A 24013-nucleotide genomic window follows, 5' to 3' on the forward strand; every position below is an offset into this window, starting at 1 on the left:
GGAATCCAAACAGAAAGTGACATGAATCATAGTCATTTTCAGGAAAATACCATGTTTTCATTTCCATTTCATTCATGAATTTGCTTTCTTTGTGCAATTACTTTAATGTGAAAGCTATTTGCGGGATTCTCCCCATTTTTGTGCTTGACAGATTTCCCCATGGTTCTTTGCTGCTTTGTTGTGCTGAGAGGGACAAGAGGGACACAGCCTTTAATGCTTCAGCCAGACTCTTAAAGGAACAGCAGGCACACCCATACACACAGAGAGAAAGCATGCTTCGTTCTCTCCCTTGCGCAGCTCATCTCCTCCTCCTCCAACCTTCCCCCTTAGCCTCTGAAAAGCTGGTGAGGGGAGGCAGGGAGAGAGAGAGAGAGAGAGAGGATATTTTGGAATTCCTCCTGGACAGGAGGGAGAAATGGAGGATATATCCTGGGAAAGGAGGGCATCTGGTCACCCCAGCATGCAACCATCTCTGGCCTAAGGCAGTTTTATGGACCTCCCTATTTAGGAGCTGCATTTTGCAGCAAAGGGCTGGAGAGCTCTGGGAGCAGGGTGACCAGCCACATTCCTTTCCTTTCTCTCTGGCATGTGTGTGTGTTTATGTGAGTGGTTTGTGTTGTTTTATGGGAATTTGCAAATAGAAACCTCAGCCTTCCTTCTTCTGAAACAGTTTCTGGGACAGAGTGAGTGTTTTTCCTTCTCTCTGGAGCATGTGTGTGTGTGTGTGTGCGCACTTGGAAATGCCAGTTTTGTGTGTCACTTCTGTTGACACGACTACTGCTTCTGTGCGCATGCACAAAATAGTTATTTCCAAACCATCAACGGGATTTGTCCATATCTGTGTGAAAACCAAACGTGCTTTCTACCCACTTTCTCACATTAGTAATGTGCTTTTAACACATTGTTGTGTTTTGTGTGTGATAATCATTTGCACATTTGCATGCTTTTCTGGGACATGGGCACTTTAATAATTTTTTGGGATGAAAAGACACAGATCCCCGTGTGATAAACTCCATAGAATCAGGAGCTGGAAGGGGCTTCATGGACCATCAAATTCATGGGCCCCATGGTTAATACAGGACCTCCAGTTAAAGCATCCTCAGCACATAGCTAACCAACCTCTTTTTGAAGAGGTCCAGAGAAGGAGACTCCACCACCCACCTAGGCAATTGATTCCACTGTCAAAGAAGTTCCTTCTAATGTTCAATCAGCAGCAGAGAACAGGCCTACCCCCTCTTCTCTGTGACAGCCCTTGAGCTATTTGAAGAGTGCAATCTTGCCACCCCTCAATCTTTTCTTCACCGAGCTGAACATGCCCTTCTCCTTCAACCTTTCCTATAAGTTTTGTTATTTGTACCTCTTATTTTCGTTGCCCTTCTCTGAACTCTAAGATGTTTATTTCCTTAAACTGAGATGCCCGGAACTGAACACAAAACATTGGACCACCGAACTTTTATGGTCATATGGCTACTCACCTCCCCAGTGTTGCTTCCCCTGCTGGAGACATAAGTTATACGATATGCTTTCACAGCATGGAATGCCACCTCCCAATTGACTTTGACAGAGGCATGGCTGATGTCGGAGAAAAGCAAATGTTTGGGAGGGCTTAGGGCCACTGGAAGACAGAATTATTGTGACTTTTAGCTTATCTATACTAGACAGTTCCCACAAGCCACAAGGAAAATATAAAATTAATGTACCTTAAAACCAGTTTAATGATATTTCCCTAAATGAAATGAAGAGTGAGACAAAATCCTAAACAAACTTTACCAACAAATGCTAGTGTTAAATTAATTTTTGTACCATAATAAAAACTATTTTGCACCTTCACGGTGTTGAGAATCTTGTGTACATCAAATCATAATAATAAATATATTTCTGTTCCAGGCTGTAATATAACAAAATATGAAAAAGTCAATGGGGTGGATGAACATTTCTGCAAGGTACTGCATATTGTTTTACTGATATGTATGTATCCCCTCCTAGGACCGTAGGAGGTGGAGCGTAGACTATAATTAAAATCAATCAATCATTCAGTCAAACACCATGACTTACAAGTCGTTTCCTGGATGCTTGCCGGATCACTGGCATCTTCCCCATACATTGCATAGACTGCTAGTGAATATTCAGTGCTGGGGGATAAACCCTCAAGTAGAACTTCAGGCTGTTCTACTTTCACCTGAAAATGACAGAAAGTGTAGTGACTATGGCCTCTGCCAACAGATAGATGGGTTTTAGAGTCCTTGTCAGCATCAGGGTCAAACTGTTTGCATCTACACTGCAGAAATAATTCAGTTTGATACCACGTTAACTTCTATCGCTCCATGTTATGGAATCCTGGGATTTGTAGTTTTTTGTGGCACCAGAGCTCTCTGACAAAGAAGGCCAAATATCTCACAAAACTACAAATCTCAGAATTCCATACCACTGAGTCATGGCAGTTAAAGCAATGTCAAACTGCATGACCTCTACAGTACAGATGCAGCCATTAACAGCTGTCCCATGGCATAGAAAAGGTTGTATTTAGGAGGCCCATCCAGATAGCTCCACTTTAACTTTGTAATTCAAGGCTGAGAAAGGATCTAAAAGCTGGGAATTGAACAGGGAAGAAATTTCCCTGTTAGCACCCTACTTGATCAGTTTTCATAACTATTGGGATGAGACATGGATGTACACTCTGCACACTCTGATTTCCTTTCTTTGTTTCTGCACTACATAGACCACCTTGCACCTGCTTTCTCTGTTATAGAACACCAATAAAGCTTATCTTACAACAGTAATGAGTGTCAGTTTCTTGTGCCAAACAAAGGCTTAGGGAGGCCTGAAATTGCACCCAGTTCCAGTTTAGAACAGTAAGCTGAAGGTTTCAAGTGTGATGAGGATTTATCCCCATTGAAAATCATTTGGACTGGCACAAAGGTTTAAAAATAGATGTCTCCCCATACCTGTGAGTTTTAGTATCGCTACTTCTCTTGAAGCATTTTGCTGGTATAGATGGGAGAGGTTTATTTGGGTTACACAGCGGATTCACCCTCAAACCCATGTGCTGAAGCAGACTTCTTACACCAGATTTGAAGATGAGTATATTTATTTCACAGGTCGAAATAGCAGAGTAACATGTATTTGGTATATACACAATGCTAATATAGTCTGTTTTTCCTATGTGTGTCCAAGATAAATTGAGGTTAGTCCTTTAAATTTAGTCAAAAACACACACACAGAGAAAGGTCTTAGAACAGACAACCTGCAGGCCAAAGGACATCTAATTTTATGTGGCCTTTGGTCTCACTTCATGCATATTGAAAGAAACCCATTGGGAGCAGTGAATCTATGCTCAGTTTTAGGCTAAAGGAGCTATTCAAAGTGCTGAAGTTGTTTGGGGAGACAGCGTTCAGCACCTTGAATAGCTCTGTCAATCTTCAGGCTATGATTTGCTCTAAGTAATAGGGTCTCAATGCAACTTTATCCTCTTTAATACAGAAAACAGTATCTAAACATGAAAAGCTTATTAAACAAGACAAGCTAAAACATGACAAATTAAAGCCAGTTAAAAATTAAAGCCAGTCTGAAACAATCTTAAACCATCCACATCCACAGGTTTAAATGAAATCTGCTACTGAACATCATTAATATAATGATTCTTCTCTGTTACCAAGAGTTTTATAACAATTATTTCCTTCCACCACTTTGAAATACCATGAGCTTCGACAAGCATTAACCACATATTTGTCATATTTACAAAATGTATCATTTGTGACTCTAACTTTGCTCTTTTGTGGATTTTGGATAACAATATCACTCTTTTGTAAATTTTTGAATTTTGTTGTATTTTGCTGCATGGCCAACACAGCTACTCTTAATATGTTTCCTGAATTTGAAGATAATGAATTTAGCCACAATGGGGAAATCCGAAACAAGAAGGCGCTGAGTCTTAATTCTTTGAGGTTCCTAGTCCAACAAAGGGCCCATATAGACAGGCACTTAGGACTGGACCGTGGCTTTGACACGGCTTTCTGACTCTTGGGATGCATGTAGTATTTAAACAGCACACCTCCAACGTGACTTGAAGCAGCTTTATTTTGGCCTGTCTGTTTGGGCCCAAAGGTAAAAAAAAAAACCAAAAACATTTGGACTATAATTGGTTATGTTTTATCTGTATCTAGCAGTACACAGACCTCTTGAGAAATTCAATGTTCTATTCCTAAGAAAAGGTACTGTGGCTTTACAAAGGACATAGTCTGGATCCCAAGAGAAATTACTTTGTTACTACAAGTCTGGAGACTAGGTTTTGAATACCTGCTTGGCTATGGAAATCCACTGGGTGACCTTGCGCAAGTCATGCTCTCTCAGCCTTACAGGACACCAAAGGCAAACCCTCCCTCTGGACAAAACATGCCAAGAAACCCTGTGATAGGTTTGCCTTAGGGCTGCAATAAGCCAGAAATGCCTTGAAAGCACACAACACACACAATGGACTTTTCATTTTACTATCCTTTGTCTCGCTTCCCACATGGCCAAGAGGGAATGGCCTCTGCTTGCATTGAAATCCCTCCAGAAGAACTGAAATACAACAGAAACAACACCTGGTACAAAATGTAAGCCTGTGACTCTACCATCACTTATCTTCTCCTGTATACTTTTAAAACATCTGATGAAGTCGGTGAAGCTTCAAAAGATTGCATGATGTATTTTTTGCATTTTGGCTGTCCAATAAAGGTATCACTCTTTTGTGGGTTTTGGATTTTGTTATATTTGCTGGTATTTGTTTTTACATACTATGACCAGACAGGGGAGAACCCTCTAAGATAATAAGTGCAACTGAGAAACAACTTCTCCCATACAGTTTCTTTTTAGGGAAGACAAAGTTTACTGCCTCAAGCTAACAAGGCCCCAGTAGAACATTCACTAAAGAACAAAGATCCAAAGCAATAGGCAACAGCTGTCCAGCAAAATTCATTCTTTCCTTGGCCTTTGCAATGTACAATAGTTCAGCCTATAAGGAATGAAGGCCAGAGGATTTGAGAGAGATAAGGCAGCCTTAATAAATCTAAACCCTCACTTAAACAAGGGTTGCAGGATCCCTGTGGACCAGAACACATTTGCCTTGAGATCAGTGTGTGTAGGAAACCTTTGTTTTCTGTTTCTATTTTAGCTATTCTGAATGTTCTTTCATTAGGTCTAATCTGCTGCCACCTTCTGCACAACTAAAAGAATTGCATGAATGCCAAGGATAGTTATGCCAATGGATTCACAATGGTTTTGGAAAACTGGGGAAAGAACTGTTGCTGCTGCTGAAGATGATAATTGATAATCCCATTTTAGAAGCTGCAAACAACATCCTACAATCACAACACCCATTTGTATGCAAAGGGACCTTGTAGCACCTTTGAGACTAACTGAAAGAAAAAATGTTGGTAGCATTATGTAGACATGAGCCTACTTCCTCAGATGCGTGTTTGGAAAGGAGAATCCAGAGACAAACCTATATAAGCCATTTGTATCCAAACACACCTCAGGCTCATGTTTACAAAAGCTCATGCTACCAACTTCTTTCTTTCAGTTAGTCTCAAAGGTTCTACAAGATCCCTTTGTATACTGATTTTCCAGACTAAGTTGCTTATCACGTTTTTAAATAAGCCAACTTACCTCTTCTGTGTTGACATCTATTTTGGGATGCAATTGGGTATTATTACAGGAGAAATGCTACCGATGCCATTGTCCAACTGCATCCCACCTAAAACCCAGCTAGAATCCATGCTCACTTGGTTATTTCCACTCTAAGCTGGCTGATTTGCAAAGACACAAAGCTGCCAACTTTGCAAATCGGCCATCTGAGCATGGCTTGTAGCTGGGTTTCAAGTGGGATGCAGTCAAGTGGCAGCATCGGCAGCATTTTCCCTGTGATAATACCCGACTGCATCCTGAAATAGACTTCAACACAGCAGGGATAAATTGGCTTATTTAAAAATGCAATAAACTCCAAACATGGCTGTCTTTCAATTCTAGCACACACCTAGACATTCCATATTTCCTACCATGTTCTCTGTGATTTGAATTCCCCAATTTTGCACTTGCCTCTTCCATGGAGTATTGATGACAAGACACATAGACAACTGTTTTATGTTGCCCCACAGCTTGAAAAATTTCCTCTCTTTGACAATAGTTCCCAGAATCTTCTAGCCAACATGGCAACTGGAATTGCTTCCTGGGGAACCTGGATGCTGCAGCCCCAAAAGGAACTTTTTCTTCCCCATCTTCCATGCTCACTAAAGGATTTGGAGACATATAGTCCAAAAAGTTGTCACAAAAGCCTGCTATTCAGAGGCCAATGTGGATACTAGGCTTCTGGGGGGGGGGGGGGGACATTGCCAATGCAGTTTACAAATATTTCTTCCATATCCTCCAACTGTCCCAATTTGGCAACGGCAATTAATCCTCTGTCCTCTCAACTTTTCAGCAGCTTTTGAAATGTCTCACTTTCTCTCTCCTCCTCCCATTTCCCCCCTTTGTCCTCAGATTGCTTCAGTTGCTGCAAACTGAGTTCAAAGTGCAAAAAGCAGTTTGAAATCAGTTAATTCAGAGGGAGGAAGAGGACAATAGGACAGAGAGCTCTGGTGCCACAACAAACTACAAATCCCAGGATTCCATAAGGTGGCATTGGGGTAGTTAAAGTGGTGTTAAACTGCATTAATTCTGCAGTGTGGCAGCAGTCTTAGCCTCTCCTCACACCATCAGCCAAATGAATGCACAAGGGAAAGTATAAAGGCATTAATGTAGTATAGTCCTTCCTTGAGACTGGCTGTACCATGTGAGAGAAATCACTTGTTTAAAAATGACCCTTCCTTCAAAATCACCTTTTCCTTGGAATCTTTGGGCAAGAGATAGAAGATAGAAGAAGATAGAGGCTCCTCCCTACATAACTGTCATCCATCTGCCTGTGAGGGAGGGAATAGGCTGGCCCAGCTCCACCACGGCTAGCCTGAAGATAGAGGCTCCTCCCTCCATAACTGTCATCCTTCGGCCTGTGAGGGAGAGAATAGGCTGGCCCAGCTCCACCCCAGGGCTAGACTGAAGACGTAGAGGCTCCTCCTCCTAAAACTGTCATCTTTCGGCTCTCTGTGAGGGACGAGAATAGGCTGGCCAGCTCCACCAGGGCTAGACTGAAGCTAGAGGCTCCTCCCTCCATACTGTTATCCTCAGCCTGCAAGGGAGGAGAGAATGGCTGGCCCAGCTCCACCAGGGGCTAGCCTGAAGATAGAGGCTCCTTTCTCCATAACTATCGATCCTGTCGTTTGTGAGGATGCTGGCCCAGCTCCACCAGGGCTAGCCTGAAGATAGAGGCGCCTCCCTCCATTACTGTCATCCTTCGGCCTGTGAGGGAGAGAATAGGCTGGCCCAACTCCACCAGGGCTAGCCTGAAGAGAGAGGCTCCTCCCTCCATTACTGTCATCCTTCGGCCTGTGAGGGAGAGAATAGGCTGGCCCAGCTTCACCAGGGCTAGCCTGAAGAAGAAGAGCCCTCCCTCTATTCCATCTGCCTTGGTCCACTGGACCTCATCCCCTTCCCCACCACCATTCCCTTCTCCTTTTGTGTCATGTCTTTTAGATTGTAAGCCTGAGGGCAGGGAATCATCTTATTAAAAATAATAATTGTAAGCCGCTCTGAGAGCCATTAGGGCTGAAGGGTGGGGTATAAATAATGTAAATAAATAATAAATAAATAATAAATTTTACATTTGGGCATTTTTAAAAATGCTGCAAGGACAGCTGAGAATATAACCAAAACAATATTCCTTACCTCTTTAGTGTCATCCTCTGCTCCAGTGGGGGCTGAAGAACAAAGAACAAGATACTGAGTAGCACCATCTGCTGGCTCCCAAGTCAGTCTTACACTGTTGTGGCTGATTTCGGAAGCTCGGAGGGAACCAGGTGCAGAAAGAGGCACTGCAGAGATAAAACATTAAGGAGAAATGTTCAAAGACACAATTTCCCCATGGTCAAGGCACTGCAAAACCTTAACATTCATTTTTCACAAATAAACTCTTATGCAATAATAGGCAAAATCATGTCTTACTGGCTATGAAAAATTATTTCCAGTGAAAAAAATGGCTTTTGTGGAAATTGCACAAATTAAGTAGATATGCATTGTAATTTAAATGAGAATAAGATTTAATTTATTTGGTATTTGCATGCCATGGGCAGGGAAAGGATCTTAGTAAAATATTAAATGTCTGCCCCTTGGCTGCTATTAAACCTTGTTAGGTTATTCTAGTGGATTGTGAGATTCTTCCACATTTATCTCAATGCAGAGAATGGGTAATTAACTAGATTAATCATCACACATTTTTTAAAGAAAAAAAAGTTTAAACATTCATCTATCACCTCTCAAACCCCAGGGCCCTTGAGGCGATCGATACAACTATTTGTATCAATTTATTTTATAGGAAAGAGTGATGGGAAAAGATTTGAGCAACAGTTGGACTGAGGCCTTTCTTGGCTGCCTAACTGGTGAAGATGTCCAAGAGAGTTAGGAGTCCAGAGAGACATGGAGATAGCCAGGAACAAGCCCTTCTTCAAATGGAAAAGCCAAAAAAGGTAGCCAGGAAAATAATGGACATGGGTATCTGAAATGAAGCATCCTTTGTGCAGTGGCATCACTAGGGGTTGTGTTAACTGGTTCAGTAACTCATACTGTCACCCTCTCTATTGACCTCATACCATACTACACCACAGAGAATCCTTAGTAATATTTGTCCATACTAATGTTACTCATAAATCATAATTCCCATTATATGTGTGTGTGTGTGTGTGTGTGTGTGTAAAAAGTTGACATAAAACAACTAGCAAAATTAAAAACATACCTTTCAATTACATTATCATATGCACAGCCTAAATGCATTTACCTATACATAGTTTTGTTTGAATAAAATGAAAATTTGGTAAGATATGATGTTTTTAATTTAAAAAAAAATAAAAAATAAAATTTGTTTTAAAATGTGGAGGTTCCCCTTTCTTCTCCCATGAAGCCTCATCGCACTCACACCATCTCTTCAACATTTTAAAGGGATGCATGTGAACTCCATAGCCCATTACTGCCAAAACGGAGATGTTTGGGAAGCAGTGGGCACCATCCTCCTTGGCTATCACCTGGTGTGATCTGCACCCATTGCATCCTTCAATGATGCCACTGCCTTTGTGCAGACATATTCTTGTTCTGGTTTTGCCTGCACCTTGCATTTGTAACACACCCAACCTATCCCTGTTTGGGTTCCTCATCCTGCAGCTACTTGCCAAAAACCTTCCAAGACCTGCATCCTGAAGCCACTTACTGAAGCTTGTGCTGCAGCCATTTTCCTTGGATGGGGGCTCTTTGAACTTAAAATAAGGACCCTTCTTCGTACCTGGATCTGCTTAAGATGCAAAGGTGGTGGTGGCATTTGATGTAGCCCTTCCCATGGAGAATACAGCCTCTGGGACACCCTGAAACATGTACCCATTAAGCTAGCCTTGCAGGGTGGTGGGACATGAAAAAGGGTTGTTCTTGAAGATCTTAAATTTAGCTAGGCTCCTATGGGAGAAGACACTCTTTCAGATATCCTGACCCCAAGCCATACAGGCCTTTATAGAAAGCCTGAATGTGTAAGAGCTAAGCAAGGCTATTGATGACCAGGGTTCATGGAGGTCTCTCATTCATGAGGTTGCCATAAGTCAAAGCTAACCTGACAGGAAAAAAAACAAAAACAAAGATGGCTAAGGCCCAGGTTATCAAAATGACCATAGTCTCCCATATGAGCTTCCCCATTCTGAGATTTTCAGGCAAGGCCCTTTTCACTGTCCCACTAGCCTCATAACCATCAACATTTAACTATTTTGTGCCCTATGCAAGGCAAAATTTTTGCATTTGCAAACATCAGTTTTCATAAACTGATGTCTTGTAGGAGGAAAAAAATGAGACACAAAACACCTGAAACTGCAAAATTTATTTTAAATGACAATAAGTAACACAACCATCTTTGACTTTATAATTAATTATATTTTGCAGCGCTGTTGTGCTGTATTTTTCAAATAAAAAGTATCAGTTGTCAGTTGCATTTTTTACAAGGATTAAGAACATTAATTGTATTAATCTCTGGTCCCCAAAGATAAAGTCTGCACCTTAATTGGCCTAATGTTAGCACTGGTCCCAATCTTCATAGATATATCTGGTGGGAACAGAGGAGAGGTCTCCCTTCCCAGAGATGCCTGATGAAGAAGCCAGTGAAGCTTCAAAAGCTTGCAACATGTATATTGTGCATTTTGGTTGGCCAATAAAGGTATCACTGTTTGGTGGGTTTTTGTTTGAAACTTCCCAGAGAGGTTAGACTGTCACTCCTTCTCCTTGCTGTCTTTCTGCAAGCAAGATTTAAAAATGTATTACTATTTCAGAGGGTCTTTGAAGACTGACTGCTCAAGGGGAGAGGGCCTTGCAGGACTGTGCTGTAATCTCTATGTTTTGTTTATTTGTTGTTGTTTTTTAATAGCCATGTGTTTAACTGGTTTTAATTTAATTGATATGATTGATTAAGCACCATCCATGTACATGGAACTGTACAAACAGAATAAAGCATTTCTAACTATTTCAATAATATAAAATACTATTATACAATTTTAAAAACATAAAGACATACACACAATACAGAACAAAACAAAAATAATCAGTGCAGATAATGAAGTATAATAATGATATAAAGCATAGTTTGATAGCTTTCATTCATGTTCAATTTTTGTACGAGGTAATTTTTTTAGCTCTGCTCATTTTACCTTTAGTAAGGCCCCTTGAGTCCTGAACTGGGGGAAAGATGGGACATAAATAAACCCAGCAACAACAAGGTTAAAGCCAGAACCTTGAACTGAGTATGCAGGCAAATTGGAAGCCAATGCAGCTCTTTCAAAACTGGTGATATATGGGTAGTAAAGCACACATCCGACAACAGTCTGGCTGCCACATTTTGTGCTAGCTCTACTGATCTCTTATCTGATCTCCATTATTAAAAGTTCTATACTGGTTCCTCATTTGAATGCAATTCAACATTTCTCACCTCTAAAGTCACCTTGTTCACAAATATTGTCATCAGAGGCCTGCTTCGTACTTTTGCCTACGGAAAATAGGAGGCTGGTGATAGTCCCTGCTTTCAAAATGTCCCAGTTTCCTTCTCTTCCTCCTACTTTCCCCCTTTGTCCTCAGCTTATTACAATTGCTGCAGGCTGAGTTCAAAGTGCAAAAGTAGCTTACACTCAAGTAACTCAGCAGGGAAAGAGGAAAGGAGGGGACAAAGTTTTGTCCTTCCCAGCAAAGTTACAAAAATAGTTTGTCCTGATTTAGCTCAGCAGCAGAAGAAAGGAGAGGATGGGGTGAAATCTTCCCTATCCCTGTAGATCCAAGCAAAAGCAAACTGCTGCAGTCTCTCTTAGCTTGTCTATTCTTGCTCATTAATAACTTTTGCAAACTTGATGACACTTCGATGTTGATTCATCACACATATGTCTGTGAAATGTTGGAGAGTATACACTGGAGAGTATACATCACATCCCACCCCAAGACACTCCTCTCCCAACCATGTGCAACAGGAAAGTGCGTTTTGCGGCCTGCCTTTTGGACTTTACTACACACTGAAATACATTTTTGTTTGTCCTGGGGTTTTGGCAGACCAAGGTGTTCTCTGCTGTAATTTCTGCTATTGCTTTATGGGATGCTATTATAAATTGTTTTCATATTTTGCAAGCCACCTGTTATGATAGAATGGTGGATTAGAAGTTTTTGTTTTTGTTTTAAAATTAAGCTTTCAAGCAAGGACCAGAAATTTGCTTTGCTACTAAATGAAAGCAAAGAATTCCATATTTCTGAGATCTCTGACCCCCATACAGTTCTATAGAAGTGAAAAGTAATAGCAATAATAAGGAAAAAAAACAATAACATAGGAGTGGGAGAAGAGTATCCCTGACGCTTCTTCCAAAGGCCTTGAGCTCTCCAAATTTCCCAGACCACCCATCGTTGCTAATATTGTTGTGTGATTTCAAGTCATTCTCATGGAACCTATCATGGGATTTTCTTGCCAAGATTTGTTTGCCTTTGCTTTCCTCTGAGGATGAGAGCATGTGACTTGCCCAACATCACTCAGTCGGTTTCCACAACCAAGCAGAAATTTGAATCCTGGTCTCCAGAGTCATAGTCCAAATGCTCAAAACACTGTGCTGGGTACTGTTGCTGCAGCTATTGCCTCTCTTTGAAGGGTCCAGGAGCAGCTATTCATTTTTCAAATAGGTTGCAGCAGTGGCAGGTGGTTGCTTCCATGTCAATAGGATGGTGAATCTGTCCTGGGGTTTACTCCAAAATGCAGAACTCTGGGCCTGAACAGACAGGGCAAAATAAAGCTGCTTCAATTCACTTTGGAGGTATGCTGTTTAAATGCTGCATGCATCCTAAGAGGTCGGAAGTTACACCAAAGCCATGCTCCAGTCCTAAGGACTGGAGCGCAGCTATGGTGCAGCTTCTGCCCTCTTAAGATACATGTGTCATTTAAACAGCATACCTCCAAAGTGAACTGAAGCAGCTTTATAGTGGCCTGTCTATTTGGGCCCTCTGTCTCCAGAAAAAGGACCATCACCATGGATAGCTCATTTAAAGTTGGCATTACACATCACTGACTAATTAGCTGCCAATGGATTGCAAGTTTTTCTTGTACTATTTAACACACACATGCTCTAATGCACACACAGTAACCAATTTTATGCATGGACTTCCAGTTTGGGAGGGGCATTTCTGACAATCTTTGGAGCCTTTGGAGGGTTGCAGGGGCAGAAAAGTGGCTCCTGGACTCACTGGATTTACCCACTACATAATAAGGCAACATAGGGTGAAGCCACAGTATAGAAATAATGCATTTTGTCCCCACTTTAACTGTCATGGCTCCATCCTACAGAATCCTAGGATTTGTAGTTTTGAGAAGCATCATCCCTCTTTGACAGAGAAAGCTAAAGATTTTGTAAAACTAAAAATCCCAGGATTCCATAAGGTGGAGCTACAGCACTTAAGGCAGTGTCAAACTGCATTATTTCTACAGTGCAGCTGCACTCCCAGTCAGAAAGGGTTTTTCACAGGCCATAGACTTTAATCGTCCTGTGTTCCTGAATGCTCAGTTGTAAGAAATATCTAGTAATGTCTTTCCCATCTCTCCCATCATCATCTCAGCCATTCTGACTCCCTTTCCCCCTGCCCTCCACAGTTCTGCACTTTATCACAGACACTGCCTTGCATACCTCATCCACACACCATCAGACTTCACCACGACCTTGTTGGAAATCCCATTGCTCCCAAATTGACAGATCTCTGAAAAATTCCTTTTTTGGACCAAAATTCTTCAGCCAACACAGCAAGTGAATATGCCGGCTGCAAATTCTGGGAGCTGTCTTTTGGAACTGGGTCCCTTCTAGGAGAAAGGCAGCATACAAATGAAATGAAATAAATAAAATTGGAACTTTTTCAAACCCGAAAAAAATTCTTGATATTCCCAGAGCAAAACAAAACAGGCACCACAATCATGCTAAGAACTAAAACACGATGATATCAAATGCTGACTTACAGGTTGAGGTAATGCCTCTGAGTCCATCTCCAACAGCATTTTCATAAATAGGGAACACAGAAACAAGATATTCTGTGTGGGAGGTCAAGTTGAGGAGCTGTGCAGTAGAGGATGTCCCATTTAAAACTACCTGAAAATGTACAAAGAAGTTGTAAGAATGTGCTATGGTCTGGGGACCAAATTAATAACCGTTGGATAGCTTCTAAGGAGAGAAAGAATGTGTGGAAATATTTGAAAAATTGTAAAACTAAAACCCATCACATATTGTTCATATTGAAGAAAACATGTCAAGAAGAATCTTGGACTGATGATAATCTTCACAGTTGGGAACGTATTGTAGGGAAATTTTGTATATGGTAGTTTTGCACAAAAAGCAGCATTTTCTTTGGAGAAAATTATTTTTCTATGAAGAAATAAGAAGAAGAAGAAGAAGAAGAAGAAGAAGAAGAAGAAGAAGATTTATTTATATTTCCCACCTCTCTTTGCAGATCGAGATGGGATTACAGCATAAAAAATTACAAAAACACAATAAAAAGTAACATTAACCCCAAAACCCTCCGACCATACTAAGAAATACTATTTATTGCACATAAAATGATGATGATGATGATGATGACGACGACGACGATGATCCCGGCCCTCTGTATAACACAACCGGGGCAGCTTACAACAATTAAAAACATACATTCCCACATCCCAAAAACCCACCCCACCCCTTAAAAAAGGCTTTCTCCTGCATACAATACCCTTTGATAGGGGGCTACAGGGTGATTAGCCAGTATTTTCTGCCCATACAATAATATTTCTACATAGGAATATTATTTTCAGTGCAGAAACGCTGTTTGCTCCAAAACAACCGTGTGTGAATTTTTACTCAGAATAAGTTCTGAATTACAAATAGGCTTCAAAATTCAAGATAAGGAAGAAAATTGCCAAAACTGCTCACCGTTTCCTTTGAAAAGCAACATTAAAAAATTATATCCCTAATAGCTTCTTTAAAGATTGATTTAAAATCTGAGTAGGGTTTGGTGACACTGGCTCAATAGGATGAATTGTAGAATCATTGAGTTGGAAGAGACCCCAAGGGCCATCCAGTCCAACCCCCATCCATTCAGTAAGAGACCATGAAAACACTTCCAACAAATGGCCATCCAGCCTTGTTTAAAAGCCTCCAAAGAAGGAGACCCCACCACTCTCTGAGGCAGCTTGTTCCACTGTTAAACAACTCTTAATCTCTGAATGTTCTTCCTAATGTTGAGGTGGAATCTCTTTTCCTGTAGCTTGCATCCATTGCTCCATGTCCTAGAGGATTATTGCACTGGGGTTAAAATGTTCCCCGGTGAATTCTAATGGGGCTGTGCACAGAGCGTGACAGGAACGCGATGGGGCCCAGAACGCCAGTTTACTGCACATGGGAACTCCGTCTTTGCCGCTGGGCATTCCCATCACATTCCCATTGAATTCCAGAGGGCACCATTTCTGGGAACTGTTTCAAGGCGTCCCCAGAAATGGCGTCCCCTGGAACTCAATGGGAATGCGATGGGAATGCCCAGTGGCAAAGGCGGCATTCCGGTGTGCAGTAAACTGGCATTCTGGGCCCCATCGCTTCCCATCACGCTCTGTGCTTGGCCCTGCTCGTGCACGTTAGAATGCACTGGGGAACATTTTAACCCCGATGCAATCATCTTCCTAGTGCAGCAGAAAACAAACTTGCTACATCCTCAATATGACATCCCTTCAAATATTTAAACATGTCTGTCATGCCTCCTCTCAACCTCCTGTTCTCCAGGGGAAAGATACTCAGCTCCCTAAGCCAATCCTGATAGGGTATGGTTTACAGACCTTTCACTATTTTGGTTGCCCTCCTCTGGACAGGTTCCAGTTTCTCCACATCCTTCTTTGAAGTAGACACAATATGCTGATCACTTACTGCAGTTGGCATTACAGCACCATGGCCTGATTCCTATTGGTAGTTGAAACCAAACCAGGCTTGTTGAATGATGAATTAACATTTTTGTAGGCCCAGTTGTTTCTATGGGTCTACTCTAACTAGAACTACCAAGTGGATCTGTAAGTTCTTCTTTGGTCTGACTCCAGCACTGTCAGAGCTTGAAACTTTAAAGTAATTCTTAATTCTTCAAAAGTTAGCTTCTCAGTGTTAGAATCATAGAATATTTGAACAAGTCTGCAAGGTACCTATTTCAACCCCCCCCCCCGCCACCACCACTACCACCACCACCACCACCACCATGCTGGAATACACAATTACAGCATTTCTGAAAAATTTGCATCCAGCTTCTGTAAAGTTCATCAAAGAAGGAGGTTCCACCACTCTCCAAGGCAGCCTATCCCACAGTTGAACAGTTCTTGCAGTTAAGAAGTTCTTCCTAACATTTAGATGGAATTTCTATTCTTGGGTAATTTCAATCTACTGGCTCATCTTCTGGTTTCTGGAGCTGCAGAAAACAAGCTCAGTCCACCTTTTACATGACATTCCTTCAGCTGTTTAAATATGGCTATCATATTACTTCCCAGTCTCCTAATTTCCAAGTTAAATGTACACCTCTCTAATCAATTCCTCAAAGCTTCCAGACTTTTCCTTATCTTAGTTACCCTTCTCCAGGCACATAACCTATAAACATGCCAGAGTCATACCTACATCACCAATCATAAGAATCATAGAGTTGGAAAGGACTGCAAGCACTCCTGAGAGATAGCTATCTAACCTCTGCTTAAAGACCTTCAAAGGAAGCAAACCCACAACCCCCCTGAGGCAGTCTATCCCATTGTTGGATATCTTTTACACAAATAACTTCTTAACATTTAGGTGAAATCTTTTCTTGACATTTAAAACCATTGGTTCTTGTTCTAGCCTGTAGAGAAGCAAAAATATGCTTACTCCATCTTCTACATGAGGTGGTACAGAGTACCTAGCTACTCTAAATGAATTCTCCAGGGCCAGATGAACTACATCCAAGGGTACTGAAAGAACTGACAGAAGCTATTACACAACCATGGTCAATAAGCTTTGAGAATTCCTGGAGAACCGGAGAGGCCCCAAGAGACTGGAGGAGAACAGAAGTTGTCCCTATCTTCAAAAAAGGGGGAAAAGAGGACCCCCAAAATTACTGCCCAGTCAGCATGACCTCAATATAAGGAAAGATTCTATAGCAGATCATTAAAGAGACAGTCTGTTAGCACTTAGAAAGGAATGCCATGATTACTAAATTCAGCATGGGTTTCTCAAAAACAAGACATGTCAGACTAATCTGATCTCTCTCTCTCTCTCTCTCTCTCTCTCTCTCTCTCTCTCTTTCTCTCTCTCTTTTGGATAGAAGCATAAGCTTGGTAGGAAATGCTGTGGATGTAGCACATTTCGATTTCAGTGAGGCTTTTGACAAGGTTCCCCATGATATCCTTGCAAAAAACCTTAGTAAAATGTGGATTTGTAATTCAATGACCAACCAACCCCAATGGGTACTCAACAATGGGTCTTCATCCTGGAAAGAAGTGACAAGTGGGGTGCCACAGGCTTCTGTCCAGGGCCCAGTGCTATTCAACATCTTTAGCAATTACTTGGATGATGGAATAGAGGGCATGCTTATCAAATTTGCAGATGACACTAAATTAGGAGAGGTTACTAATATCCCAAAGGACAGGATCAGAATTCAAAATGACTGTAACAGACAGGTGAAAATTAACAAAATGAATTTCAACAGGGAGAAATGTAGGGTACTACACTTGAGCAGAAAAAATGAAATGCACAGATATGAGTGACACCTGGCTTGACGGCAGTATATGAGAAAGGGATCTAGGAGTCTTAGCTATTTAAAGGCAGCTATCATCTCACCTCTCAGTCTTCAATATTTAGTGTTAAAACAATTACTTGACATTTTACTTGCTACTAAAACTGCTTCTCATTATTTTATAGATACTTTAAAAATTCAAAAATCTCCCAAATGACTGGCTAGAACAAACACTTCAGATAAACATTACAGTACTTGATATGCCTAAAAGATAACAATGTTTTACCAGCCACTGCATACTATTTCAAAAATAACATGCTTTAAGTAATGATGTTACTTTTAGCTTTGAACACTACTAGTGGAAACCAAAGCCATCAAAGACAGGATCACATACCTCTTTGGGAGTACCACCCCTAGCGGGGTAGTAGACAACCCTGTATTTTTTGGGTGGTATCACAGGAGGGTTCCAGGTGAGGCGAAGACTTCTGGAAGTCACCTCCTTTAAAACAAGATTGGTTGGGCTCAGATGGGCACCAGTATTCACTGGAACGGCTTTTACTGGCTTGCCTGCAAATTTGGATGATGGTTACAATTTTATTTTATACTGGAGATCAATATAGCATAGAGACATGAGGCTTGCTAGATAAAGGCAGCAAGCCAATCAATAGCATTCAACCTATGTTACCGCTGAGAATTTTTCTGAGACTAAGATATGATGAGGTAGGGCATATCTAGGCCTACCATTAGTAACAACTACAGTAGAATAATTTAATTTATAAAATTTTATAGGAAGCTGGTAAATCAATATTTATGTAGGTTCCATTAATTCAGTGAAGCTACTTTATTTGCCACTAACAATAGGAAGAAGAGCTTAGAGCCCTAAAGAATTTGGAAGCTTAAGAGATGTACATAAATTTATCTATTGATATTGTTTATGAATAATATCTACTTACAGCTACAACTACAAGGGTTTTCTCCCAAAATATTTTTGAAAGTAAATCAACTTTCCAAATATAAATAAAGTTACTATTATTTTTAGAGTTGCAGGATTTTTCTGTACATATTAGGTTGTTTTGGTAAAACTGAGTTCTCTCTCTGACCATGCCATCAGAGGCATACATCCACCCCCAAGTCTTCATGCATCATTTGAAAGAAAAATAGATAAAATTGTACTTTGCATTTTGCTTGATAACAAAAGCATGATCTCCTCAAATTGTATTCCAAAATTAAAACACTGCATCCATTGCTGTTCTAACTATTGTCCTCATTGGGTCAGAGTTTGGGAACTTGAGGAAGAAGAGAAAGCAGAGGGGTTGTGGAAAGGAAGTTTGCAAGATGGAAAAGCCAGGAGTCAAGAAGTAAAAATGGTAACCACCTGCATTCTCATCCTTGTTCTTCTTCATCTGAGCACATAAAACCCGGGTAAGGCGTCCAACCAGAGAGCTGAGCAGAGGGAAGTCCAGTACATTGTATACGGTCAGCTCTAAAGGTTCTGAGGCCACCTGGCGCAACTCTGCCTCATCTGCATTTTTCACTCCTAGAAATTGTACATAAAGATTGGAGGCACACACAATAGCTGGAAACCTGTTGGTATCTTGAATATGAAGCAAAAACAAGGGAGCATCCAATGGAATCCACAAGGGTTACAAGAGAGACATCTCGAGATGCTCAGAAGATGGCATGTTTATTGGTAGAAAAGCCTGATATGGTTTGGCCTGTGGGTGCTTTTGAGGTCTTCTTCAGCACTGCTTCACAGAAGCAAATTTCAGAAATGTCTGAGCCATTTCTGAGCCCCCCCCCCCTCAGAAATGGCTCAGAAATTTGCTATTTACTGCACTTGAAACCCAATTTCACTGGGACAAGAAAGGGGCTGGACACTGTTAGGTGAGTTATCAGGATGGCCACAACTTTATTACATAATACATGGGTCACAAATCAATCATAAACACAACAAAAACCAATCATAACACAGTCATAAATAATGTCTTCATAAATCAATCATAATACAGTGGATCCTTGGTATCTCCTGGGGTTTGGCTCCAGGACCCCCTGTGGATAACAAAATCCATGGATACTCAAGTCCCATTAAATATAATGGCATTACAAAATGGTGTCCCTTATATAAAATGGAAAATCAAGGTTTTCTATTTGGAATTTTTTTTTAGTATTTTCAATCCATGGATGCTTGAATCCATTGATAAAAAAATCAGTGGATAAGGAGGACCAACTGTACCCTCATAAATCAATCACTGTCAATATGTGCACACTCAGATAGAGGCGACATAGGGCTCAATGGTTCCATACATGGCTAATTGTTCAATGGCTCTTCCACCCATCCAGATTATGTATAAGACTGCAGAACTATACTTGTGTATGCAATGTCATTGCACATGCAGATGAGCATTGCACACAAATGCACATAGAGCATTAGCTTGTGTATCTTGGGTCAACTGGGCAACACTGCCCTTGAACACAAGGGATGCATAGCACCACTAATTCTTAATCCCACATTTGGAGTTGTGTGGTACACAACCCTGTATGTAGAAATTCAGCCAAAGAGTATGTTGGACTAGAATGCAGAACCTGGGAAATGATGCTTCCGGGGGCTTCAGAGGCCACAAAAGTGAGGCTCAGGATTTACAGAGCCCATAGGTCACACTTTCTCTCTCCCTGCTATAAAAGGATAACAAACCATTACCATTCTTTGGTTGCCAAGTTGAAACTGTCATCTCGGCCTCAGAGGGAGCGATCAGGCAGACCCAGCAACATCAGGGACTGCCTGAAGGATGAGACTTCTCCATCCTTTAACTGTCACATTGTACTTGTATTGTATTGCAATTTTTTACTGTACTTTACTGTGATCATTGCGGAATAGCGGTCTATAAATAAAATATTATTATTATTATTATTAGTATTAGTATTAGTATTAGTATTATTATTTGAGGTGGCTGTCTGAATAAGATAAAAATGAAAAAGTTCCTTTGAACTAATGCTGAAATTGCAAAGCATCTGGAAATAATTTCTCATATTTCTATTCCTGTATGCCTGGTATTTCTCATCTAGTTAGAAGTTTCATTCATATTTAAGAATCAGAAACCTAAGGAGGTAGAAATTGGAACTCACCAACAGCAAATATCTTTATTCCCATGTTCTTCAAGGTCTGTGCAGCTGGGCTGGCATCATCTTGAGATTTTCCATCAGTCAAGAGGATGATCAGTTTAGAAGCCTCTGATCTAGCACCAGCATCACTCTGCAGATTGTGTTCTAGGACATGAGTCAGTGCTAACCCTTAGAAAGGGAAAGAGTAAAAGGCAGAAGGTGCCACAGCACATGGTTAGATGATAAGTGGGGAAGAAAAGAGCAGGGAAGAGATAAAGCCCACAGGGAAATGTCTGATCTCTTCCTTCAAATATTAAACCAGAAATGGAAAAATCAGGTACATGAATAACAACTCACCTCTTGACACTTTTCTCTACTGTGACGCTCCTGCAGTCATTGCAGAAGCACTTCTAAGCAGGCTTTCAGAATGAAAATTGTTATAGGGACTGCAAATCACTATTCCCTTTAAAGGCTTTGGAATGCCAATCAACATATATTGACAGTTACCCTATAAATAAAGGACCTGTCTAAGAAGTTATTTACTCTGCAGTTCACTCCCCTTTACTCTCCCTTCCATCTTACCTAACCTTTATAGTTCAAAATCACAGAATCTAAGAGGGAATTGAGGGAGGGGGAGTTATGTAGAAGGAATTAGAACCACCAGTTGGTTTTGGAATCCAGAGTTGACCTTCTGTGATGGAATGGTTCTTTCCACAAAGTAAAAACTGATTTTTGTTGAGCTAAAGTTTAAACTTTTCTCAGTTCCAAACTGGGCAGGTGAGTGTGACATCCTTAGCTGAATTTTGTTACCCATTCATTAGCAACTAAAAGTGTAAGGGAACTGCTGAAAGCTTAAGAGAACATAAAAGTGACCTGAAGTATAGCCATAGTGTTAGTCTCCTGAGGAAAATATCTGCTGTGGCACCATCAATGTGCAATGCTCTTCCCAAAAGGCACTGACATTGACTTCCTTTTGGCCAAAAGTCCAAACTCAGCTTTTTATTCAAGCTTTCTGGGCCTAGGGATCATGCCCTGAGTAGGCTGTCAAGATCTGTTTTAGTGCACATAGTTTTAAATTATTTTTCATTGTCATCATTTTATTGCATTCTTAGATGGTTTCATCATTATTTTCCCCTACCCTAAGATTTATTGAAATAGGATAGAATATGAATATTAAAAAGAGCTGGAGTGGTGTAATGGTTTCATCACCGAACTAGAACACTGAGAGACCAGGGTTTGAATCCCGGCTTGGTCATGGAAACTCACGATCTTGAGCAAGTCACATTCTTTCAGTCTCAGTGGATGACAACGGCAAACTCCCTCTGAAGAAACTTGCCAAGAAAACCCTATGATAAGTGTGCCTTAGGGTTGCCATAAGTCAGAAATGACTTGAAGGCACACAACAATAAAATATTAAAATTTAAAATTGGCCCCTCCACATTTCATGAGGTTAAAGGTGCAGAACCCATATAAAAGTGGGGAAACTGCAAAAAAATTGCTGTTAGGGATGGTCAGGGCAAGTGGTCAGGAGAGAGCCCTTCCCTCCCTTTCTGCTAGGTACCATCATCTCAGCCATCGGCCCCAGGGGCTCACTTGCCCTCCCTGCCTCTTTCTCAGCCCTCCCTGCCTGGTCCCTCAACTCACCCATTCTCAAATGGTTAGAGTACACATTTATTATTATTATTATTATTTTTATTATTATTTATATTCCACTTAATCACGGAATCCAAGTGGATGTGCTGAGCACAGAAGAGGGAAAGAAACCTGGCTTTCTCTTTGTTTCTTTCTTTGTGCCTCTTCTTCCTGCCCTCCTCCAGAACGCATAAATAATCAAACTCATGAAGGTGGAGGAGTGACGTATATGAATACAATCTAAACTCACAAAATAATGTGGTGATTGTGATCACCATGGTGCGAAGCGTCTATAATCCACAAAAGACATTCCCATATAAACTCTTACCCTTTAACAGGGGTAGGCAATCTTTTTGAGCCGGGGGCCGGGTTGCTGTCCCTCAGACAACTGGGGGGCCGAAGCCAAAAAAAATAAATAATTAAATATTTTTAAAACATTTAAATAAAAAAATAAAAATAATCCCTACATACAACTGCACACATCATATTTGAAGTAAAAAAACAAAATCGGTTTCAGGTGTCTGCACAAACTATACTTCTCAGAAGTGTGTACTTGGTCAAGGTACTTTGGTTTTTCTTCACTGTGTATGAGTTTGGCCATGCCCTGAAGCTGGCTGATATCAATATCACCATCATCATCATCATCATCATCATTTAAGCATACCTTTTAGCATTAAAAGCACCAAAATACACAGAAATGCACTTTAAAGTCACACTGTCTCGCCTTCAAAAGAGTGAGTGCATGCCTAAATGACTGATATCAGATCATCACCACTAATCATTGTTAAAAACAAAGCAGACCTATACAAATGGAATGGAAATCCTCCGCCTCCTCCTCCTCATCTGCTAGTAAAGAGACATCAATCAGCATAAAACACTAAAACAAAGCATCGCCCTGCTACATAACTTCTGCTCCTACGCCTCTCTTCCTCTCATCTCCCTCGGCACTCTTCTCTCTTCCCTCCCTCATCCTCTTCTCTTCTCCTCTCCTCTCCGCTACTCTCTTCTTCTTCTTCTTCGTCTTCTCTTCTTCTTCTTCTTTCGTCTACCCCTGCTCTCTCTCCCTCTCCTCTCCTCCGTGCACTTCCTCCCGTTCCTCTTTCCGCCCCTCCTCATCTTCCCTGCTACTCTTTCTTTCCTCCTCCGCCTCCTCCGCTTCCTTCCTACTCCTGCTACTCTCCTCCCTCTTCCCCCCCTCCTCTACTCTTCTTCTTCTCCTCCTCCTCTTCCTTTCTGCTACTCTTCCTCCCGCTTCTCTCCTCCTACCTCCTCCCCTGCTACTCTTCTTCCTTCTCTCTTCTCTCCTCCCTCTCCTCCCCTCCCTCCCTCCCTACCCTCCCTCCTTCTCCTCCTCCGCTGGCCCCTGCACCCCGCGCCAGGCCTGGGCCGGCCCACGTGAACTAGAGGAGAGAGAAGCTCCTCCCTTGAAGCGGGCTGGCCAATGGGGGCAGACTGGAGCTCCAACCCCCCCCCCTGCCAGCAGCCATTGGCCAGCCAGCTCCAGGAGGAGAAACTCCTCCTATTTAGCCCTGCGTGTGGTCCTGCAGGTGTGCGCAGGGCAAGAGAAGCTGCCGGCTGGCCATCCCGGCAAAGGGAGCCTCCCCACACCACTGCCGCCATCGCCGCGCCTGCCTCTTTGCCTTCCTCCTCTGCCTCCTCGGCCATGGAGGCGTCTGCGCGGCCACACCCTCCTCAGCGCCCCTCCCCAGCCGCCACCAGCGGTAAAAACCCGCCTGGTGTCAGCAGCAATTGGTGGGCAGGACGGGCTGGGGCCGGTCCCAAGGCCTCGCCAGGCCCATCCGGCCTGCGGCCATACTTTGCTTGACCCTAGCCTTTAAGGTGACTTCTTACTGTTTCTGAATCAAATGAAAATATCAGTGATTTCCATATTAGCAGTCTGGTGAATCCACTCTGGGTC

General features: G+C 41.7%; 1 protein-coding gene across 1 annotated transcript in view; it reads right to left on the minus strand.

The window, feature by feature from the left end:
* COL20A1 (collagen type XX alpha 1 chain) overlaps positions 1–20645 on the minus strand; it is a 134463-nt gene extending 113818 nt beyond the window's left edge. Inside the window, exons 1-7 of the mRNA XM_042463869.1 lie at positions 20488–20645; positions 18740–18901; positions 17759–17931; positions 13619–13748; positions 7798–7943; positions 2056–2179; positions 1476–1615 (exon numbers count right to left, since the gene is read on the minus strand). Coding sequence (XP_042319803.1) covers positions 1476–1615; positions 2056–2179; positions 7798–7943; positions 13619–13748; positions 17759–17931; positions 18740–18901; positions 20488–20512 — 900 coding nt within the window. The 5' untranslated portion in view covers positions 20513–20645. The remainder of the gene's footprint in view (positions 1–1475; positions 1616–2055; positions 2180–7797; positions 7944–13618; positions 13749–17758; positions 17932–18739; positions 18902–20487) is intronic.
* Positions 20646–24013: the final 3368 nt, after the last annotated feature.

This window comes from Sceloporus undulatus, chromosome 4 (genome assembly GCF_019175285.1).
Source record: "Sceloporus undulatus isolate JIND9_A2432 ecotype Alabama chromosome 4, SceUnd_v1.1, whole genome shotgun sequence".
NCBI lineage: Eukaryota > Metazoa > Chordata > Lepidosauria > Squamata > Phrynosomatidae > Sceloporus > Sceloporus undulatus.